Source organism: Guillardia theta (genome assembly GCF_000315625.1).
Source record: "Guillardia theta CCMP2712 unplaced genomic scaffold GUITHscaffold_31, whole genome shotgun sequence".
Classification (NCBI taxonomy): domain Eukaryota; class Cryptophyceae; order Pyrenomonadales; family Geminigeraceae; genus Guillardia; species Guillardia theta.
In genome coordinates, this window is record NW_005434643.1 from 137,727 (window position 1) to 144,834 (window position 7,108).

The 7,108-nt window shown below is 51.9% G+C and overlaps 3 protein-coding genes across 3 annotated transcripts in view; 1 reads left to right on the forward strand and 2 right to left on the reverse strand.

The window, feature by feature from the left end:
• Window positions 1-1,393: 1,393 nt before the first annotated feature.
• On the reverse strand, window positions 1,394-2,102 carry GUITHDRAFT_107821 (hypothetical protein; the record flags this gene model as incomplete). The annotated part of the gene is made up of 2 exons (XM_005833126.1): window positions 1,394-1,858; window positions 1,971-2,102. The coding sequence occupies 2 exons, from the start codon at window positions 2,100-2,102 to the stop codon at window positions 1,394-1,396; spliced, it is 597 nt and encodes a 198-aa protein (XP_005833183.1).
• Window positions 2,103-3,723: 1,621 nt separating this feature from the next.
• On the forward strand, window positions 3,724-4,624 carry GUITHDRAFT_107822 (hypothetical protein; the record flags this gene model as incomplete). The annotated part of the gene is made up of 2 exons (XM_005833127.1): window positions 3,724-3,817; window positions 3,861-4,624. The coding sequence occupies 2 exons, from the start codon at window positions 3,724-3,726 to the stop codon at window positions 4,622-4,624; spliced, it is 858 nt and encodes a 285-aa protein (XP_005833184.1).
• Window positions 4,625-5,332: 708 nt separating this feature from the next.
• Window positions 5,333-7,108, reverse strand: part of GUITHDRAFT_107823 (hypothetical protein) — a gene marked incomplete at both ends in the record, with an annotated part of 2,485 nt that continues 709 nt past the window's right edge. The window contains 8 exons of the mRNA XM_005833128.1: window positions 5,333-5,414; window positions 5,995-6,056; window positions 6,110-6,180; window positions 6,259-6,337; window positions 6,390-6,438; window positions 6,602-6,713; window positions 6,824-6,932; window positions 6,978-7,024. Of these exons, the coding sequence (XP_005833185.1) occupies window positions 5,333-5,414; window positions 5,995-6,056; window positions 6,110-6,180; window positions 6,259-6,337; window positions 6,390-6,438; window positions 6,602-6,713; window positions 6,824-6,932; window positions 6,978-7,024 (611 nt within the window). The remainder of the gene's footprint in view (window positions 5,415-5,994; window positions 6,057-6,109; window positions 6,181-6,258; window positions 6,338-6,389; window positions 6,439-6,601; window positions 6,714-6,823; window positions 6,933-6,977; window positions 7,025-7,108) is intronic.

Here is a 7,108-nt window from a genome sequence, read left to right on the forward strand (position 1 = left end):
AATTCTCATACGGAGAGCACAGGATACACCAGGGACTATTCAGCCTATTGGTGATCGGGAAAAACGACATGAGACAATGGGAGGATGCAGTTTCACGAGAGAGAGCCAGTCCAGAAATCACACTGTGTTGTCGAGCCGCCCGACTGACCAGCAGCCGATGACACTGGTGAATCTTCTGTTGCATCAATTTGATGGGGAGCGTAAAGAGGCAACTTTGGCTAACAAACAAGGGAGCAAACAAGAATGAATTCAGAATCTGCATTGTGAATCAAAATAAATTGTACCACAGCAATGATCAGTAGATTTGCCAGGCTAACCAATCAATCGCCTTACATTCTCGGTACTCAGTGTGGCACAGGACCATGTGAGTTTCTTGCCGAATCCCAATCTCATAATCTCTGAAACTTGATAGTGATTTACAAGCCGAATGCAACCAGAGACACATTCTTTTTTCAGATCATGTCGACTTCTCAGATGTGCATGCGAAATTTTAATGGGTTGTCAGATGCCTGCAAAGGAGCTCGCTGGTCTGAGCTTAGAGATGGCGATAAGAAAAGGGGAAATGCACGTTCCTTGAAACATTTCTGATCAATTTCCTGGTTTTTGGTCCAGTTGGACTGGTCGTGATACTACGGGCCTTCCACTGACATCTTTTCGCTCAGCTGCTTTCCATCGTAACTTGGGCATAACGACCTCGAAATGGAGCGGCAAGAGAATCGAGATGAAGGAACACATAGGAGAGGAACGCGGGCAGGGCCGGAGGCGGAGAGGGAGGCAGGGAGGATCAGTTCGAACTAACAAAGTTGTAATGAAGGATTCTCTTGTCTCGAGTTTCAACAGCATTCTTCTAGGCTCACCAGGATCTTCCAAACGGCCCGTCTCAAGGTTCCGACAGTTGGGCATACATCCTTTGCCATGATCGCAAGCTTCGCTGGACGGTACTTCAGAGTATGCTCTCCACCGCAGTTACTTGAAAGTATCACAGTTGACTTTGATTCAAGTCTACTTGCTACTAGCTTCAGTACAGCTTTACTTTCCATACAGGTTTACTTTCATGCCAGTACAGGTTACTTTCAAGCCAGTACTTGTTTACTTTTGAGTCTCAGCACCGTGACGGCGTGACCCAGTCAAATCAGTTTCAAAGTTGCAAGTTCTTGCTATAGCTTCGATGAAGTCGGAGCCTCAAGTTCTTTTGCTCTCTCAGGCCGACCGACAACTGGCGTCAGAACACCAGGAGGCGCAGCCAGCGCTAGATAGTGAGACTGTCTGAGCCTTTAGAGCGCAGCCGCTTTGGTCGAGACATTCGAACTTCTTCTGCCTCCAGGGAGTGTCCGAGATCGTTCATTCATGCTTCAAGGTGCGCAAGTCTCATCAAAGTGAATGTCGAATATCGTCACGGGAGGGAGCTCATGTCTGTTGAATCGTCAGAGCTGAGAAACCAGTCAAGCCACTCGTTGTTGACTAGAAGCTCCCGGTGCTCTTCGTCCCATTCTCCAAGAATTCTTAGCTCCTCTGGCGTTGCGCTGGCCGTCAAAGGAACGAGCATACCATTGGAGGAGGAGGCAGGGTCTGAGGTTTCCCCCATCGGTTGGATTGGAAGGTTGTGAGCATGAAGTGCTTTTGACGACTGAGCCACTTCGAGGGAAGAAGACCAGAGAGTAGATGAATCATCGTGTGTCCTTTCATCAGTCTTGCTATGGCCTTCACAAGTTCCCGTCAGCTCTACCGCCTGCTTCAATGTCGATGGCTGGATGCTTGAATGCGTTCTCGCAACACCCTCGAGCTTGAATCTTGTGTACGGCCATCGCTTCAGCCCCAGCTGCCGGCATGCGCTCTTGAGGCTTGTGAGAGAGATCCCCTGCACGAGCGAGTACGTGTCAGCGTTTTAGTACGGCATTGAGGTCAAGTCTTGAACGGCAAGAGAGGTTGAGGCAGACTACTGACAACATTGGGAGCAGAAATAGCAGTACCAGAAGGCTTGCGGCGTCTTCTTGACGGAAGTCGTAGAATGCCTCTAGCTTGTTCAGCGTGAGTTCTACGCGCCTTCCTGGGGTTCCCTTCCTTGAGCCAGCTCTTCCTCGTACAATAATGGTTCGGGACATGGTCGGTGCTGAGGCCAGGGATGTTTCAGAGAAGAAGGATGATGGACAAGGAAATGGGAGCAAGCTTTTTTGCGTGCGAGGATACAGCGTCTGACCTTGATGAAATAGCCGGACCGTGGGTTTATTCCATATCTGCACCGGCAGGCGGCATATCCCATGACAGGGCGTAAAGCGGGAGGAGTAAACGAAACAACTCAAAACACGACGCTTGGTCACGCGGGCCCCGGAAGGAGCTGCCGTTTGCACCGGTCTAAAATCAACAATGGGTCCCGTGCCGCTGATCACGCGCTCCAAGTCACAGTCACTGAGTCCGACTCGGTCCCGGCCGCCGCGGCTGACCGGGCTCTTGATGAACCGCTTATTCTTTTCCTCAAAGTTAAGTTAAAAATCAGTATGAGGACCGTGACAATCAGGAGAGTAGCCGCTGAAAAGTTGCCAGAGAAACTTCAAGCCGGGCCCGGCGTCAAATGTCCGGGTCCGACACCGCAGGGGCGCGCGGTATACAAGTTCAACTGAGGCTTCTGAACCTTTACACAAAGTGAAGTGAAAAATATGTACGAGGACAATCAGGAGACTCGTCGAGGAGGCTTGACCCTGCTGAACAATGATAACCCGGCGTAGTACTACTGTCACGAGTCCTAGGCTCACTGTACGGTCAGCGGCCGGGCTGCCAGTCAGGGGCCGCCCGGGCCCGGCCGGCACGCCGCCGTGACTCGGGCTCAGGGTCCGAGAGCCTCCGAGTCCGATCCGACATCGGATCGGACAGCGGCTTAGGCTCCGAGCCTGGCCGCCCAGCGAACGAGTCACGGCGCGGCAGACCGTTGGCACTGAGGCTCCGAGGCGGCGGCGGCGGCCCGGGGCCCGGCCCGGACTCCGGGTGCGGCCGGCGTGACTCCGAGTCACTGAGTCAGCCGTTCACTGCTGCTTCTTCAGGCAAACAAGTTGGTGGCCGGCCTCGTGAGGACGGGCAAATTTAAACTTACAACCCCACCCTCCTCATGTTCTTTCCCGATCCCGGTATCTTGATCGATTTTACCTATTGCTCTACTTATAACTTCAGAGAGCCTTGCTACACCATATTCTGCATTACCTATTGACTACCCCTCCTCGGCCTCCCGTCCACCCCCTTTGTGTGTCTCCCCCCCTTTCAACGGTCTGAAATTTGAACCATCAACCAGCTCCTGCACCCCCTGCCGCAGACACAGCCGTACATGCATTCTATGCTGGCATGCCGAACATTCATCGTGCCAAGCCCTTTTCTCGTCCTCTCGTCCTCTCGTCCTCTCGTCCTCTCCCCCCTCTGTCATCAATCTTCTTCTTCTCAGTCGCTCTTTTCCTTTCTTTCAAATTTCATCTTATAGCTATGCTAGCACATGGTTGTAGTGCACTTCAGGAGCCCATGACATTCTGACATCTTTCTGCTTTCATTATCTGATGTTGGATTCCCCCTCTTATACTCACAGACCCCTTTCAGCCTCTCACCCTCCTTTCTTTATACGTTATATTTCCTACGTCATATTCCACTGCTCAAACACTCCCCACACCTTCTGAAATCCCTTCTCTTTTCAAGTCTCCATGCGATTCCTCGTTCCTCGGTGACTTCCACCTGACATTCTTCCAGATGCTCAAGAGAACACCAAGGAAGAGAGTCCCTTTCGGCGATGTTGAGAGTGAGATCAACGCAACTGCTGATGAGACCAACATCATGAAATCAGGTAACACAATTGAAACCACTTGTAATGCCCTCCCTTCCTGCAGCAATGCTCATGCGCTCACCGTCTCCATCGCCAGGAGGAAAGGGAAAGAGATTACTCTGCAGCCCGGGCAAGAACAACTATCCCTCTGCCAAGAACCCGGACCTCCTCCTCGAGGTCAAGGACGACACGCAGTGGGACGACGTGAGCAACGAGATCAATGCCTGCTCTCCTAAAGATCTCTCCTCCATCGAGCTGTCCCTGGGAGAAAGCAGGAAGACCCGTTCCTCCCGCAAGACTCCCTCCACGAAGAAGGCCGAGCAGGAGGACCAGGAGAACGTCGTTGATTCGCATCCTCAGCCCACCAAGACTCCAACTCGCTCCAGGGCAAAGGCTGCCGCTGCAGCTCCAGTAGATGTTCCAGCACCAGCTCCAGTCGCAGAAACAGCGCCAGCCCCTCCTCCTTCCGTCTCCTCCAAGAGCGACTCTCCAATCCTGGCCAGTCCTGGACCTGTGACCCGCTCCCGGAGCAGGAAGAGCGTGACGAAGCCCATGGAAATGAAGGCCGAGGAGAAGAAAGAAAAGGCCACCGAGGAGAACCAGGTCGAGGAGAGGAGGGAGGAGAGTAAGGAGGAAGTGAAGTTGGAGGAGGAAGTTGCTGCTGTGACGGCGGGGGACCTCGATGTTGAAACAACGGTGTCTGCGCCGTTCCCGAAGATGTCCGAGAGGAATCTGCCTGTTGTGATGATTGGAGTCTTATTCTTTCTTGCCATGTCTGCGGCGATGTTCTTTTTCCTGAATTCTTCATCATCTCGCGTCGAGTTGTAACTCAGCTCTGCTTGAGAGCTTCCGCTGTTTTTGTCCTGCTACTGACAATTAATGAAGAGATCGATTTTTGATCGTTTTCTCTTACTGAAAGAGCATTGAGATTTGTATTGTGACGAGACTTACGATGTTCACACCCGCACACCTTGAAACATCTCAGTGAACGAAAACGACATAATTCCTCACATGATCATCAATAGCAAGACGTGGAGGTCAGGATATCGTTGTGGTGGCTTGATCTAGCACGTGTCATGCCCTTTGGTGTTGTCAAAGGTTTGCGAACCGAGAATTCCAAAGCATGCAGAACGAGGGTGACGCCAATGCTCCTGTCGGTCTTTTGATGAGATGGCAGTGATGAAGAAAACGTCTCACCCTGCATAAACGACTATTGCACATGTTTTCATCAACCTTGACATCTGGCAAGCTTCCATCGGTGGGGAACAAGAGAAAGAGAGTTGAACCTGGAGAGGTTGCACTTGGTTGTGGATGTAGAAGATCAACATCCAGGAAAGCGCCAGCATTACAAGATATGGTTGGAGAAGGCCATCCCTGCACCGGAGCAGTCTTGATCAGCACGGTGAACGACTCTGCCCTCATGTCGGCTGGTTGATGCACCTGAGGAGTAGCGGAAACATTCCGACAATTGCAAAATGGGTGAAGAGAGGAGTGAGCAAGGCGAGAACTTGATCAGACATGGCGAGCTGTCAGCTGTCAAGCACTTGGCGTTGAGGTCGGATTGATGCGATACCAGATGGAGAGGGAGGAGAGGAAAGAGAATCGATTTCTCATGGACCTGTGGCGAGTTGTCAAGCGAGAAAATGGGAGGAAGGGAATGGCAGTTGAGATCAGGGTCGTGAGTGTACCTGGTACGCAAACAAGAAGAACGCAAGGGAGGAAGTCAGCAATCCCATCAGGAAGTTCTTTGACGTTGGTGATCTGAGGAGGACGATCGCTGTTTGATACAGTCACTACCTGACCTTCTGTTACCTTGCACTGATCGCTGCTGACCTGCAGGAATGAAACCCAAGATGGTAGCAAACATGCTGAGCGTCACGAGCTGGAGAAGAAGAGAATCACAGCGAGGAGAGGAGAGGGAGATCAGCTGGGGAGTGAGAAGGAGAGAGCAGAGAAGGGCAGGATAGATGGGAGGGAGATCTAGGTTCATGTGCGGAGGAGGGGCGAGAGGAGGGTCGACGAACTTGATTGGAGGAGAATCTCGTTTTCCAGCGGAGCAGAGGGGCGGAGGCACACCTGCTCAATGAGATCAGGAGAAGAAGAAAAGGAGGGAGGGAGGGAGGGAGGGAGGGAGGGAGGGAGGGAGGGAGGGAGGGAAAGTGGAGGGAGGAGTGATCGGAATGGAGTGTTTCAAGCACCAAAAATTGGCAACTTTGTCTTCGAACAGCCCTCTCTTGATGGGGAAGATCCTGTGTATGACCTGAAGTCGCTCAGAGCCTCGTGCCTTCTCCCTGGCTGTCTGACTGGACTCACTTGTAAGGTGCTCTCGACCGACAAGACCCACGGGAAGAAGCAGATAGCAAAGGTGACGATGACCGTAGCTCCTGCGGGTAGAAACCAAGAAATCATACAGGGGGGCAGGTAGATGAGAGGGCGTTGAGGTGATTTCATGTTGTTCTCACCAAGTTTTGCGATGTCAAAGGCAATAGTGTGCAGCCTCTTTGACTGGAGACACCTTCCGAGAAGGTAGAAGAACATGGCCTGCCATGCTGCGTGTCAAAAAGCTCCTTGTGCCGTCACTTTGAAGCTTCACGGGTGAGTAGTAGAGGGCGATCTGCTTGAAGCAAAGTGAGCAACAGAACCTGCAAAAGTCAAGGTCAACGTCAAACGTCAAAGTTAAAATCAGACGTGAATGTCCAATGTTAAAGCCATCACAAGGCAGAATCGCCGCAAAATTCTCATCGACAGAACCATCGGGCTGACGTTTTTCAGCTCGATCTCGAGATCGAGAGTTGTGGCACTCACAGGGCACTTCCGAGCATGTCGTCGGAGGTGATCTGCGATCCCGACTTGCTCCTCCTCTTCTTCTCCTCCCCGCTCACTAGGAAGGCGATCGACCAGGCGGTCAGCCCAAGACCTGAACGAGCGCATGTTACTGTCAGTCCACACGGTAGGGAGCGTGCCGACAGATGCTGTTGAACTGGAAGTGCCCATGGTCGATGAGAATAAGCCCGGGAGAAAGCAAACCCAGCAGGAGACAAACTCTTTTGGAGCTGCTTGAATGCTTGTACAGCGATCTTGCAACGGAAAACATGCCGGTGTAGAACACGAGAAGGTCAAACAACAAGACAATCGTCTGACCACCTTTGTCATTGCATCCCTTACAAGAGAATCTTCTAACCCTCATTCTGATCTTGGAAGCTGCTGTTTCATATCCTCGAGATTTATCTGCACATCACAATCATCAGCAATCTTGATCATCATGGCTGTGTTACGAGCCATTCCTCTCCCTCTCCTCCAAATGTTCCCGCC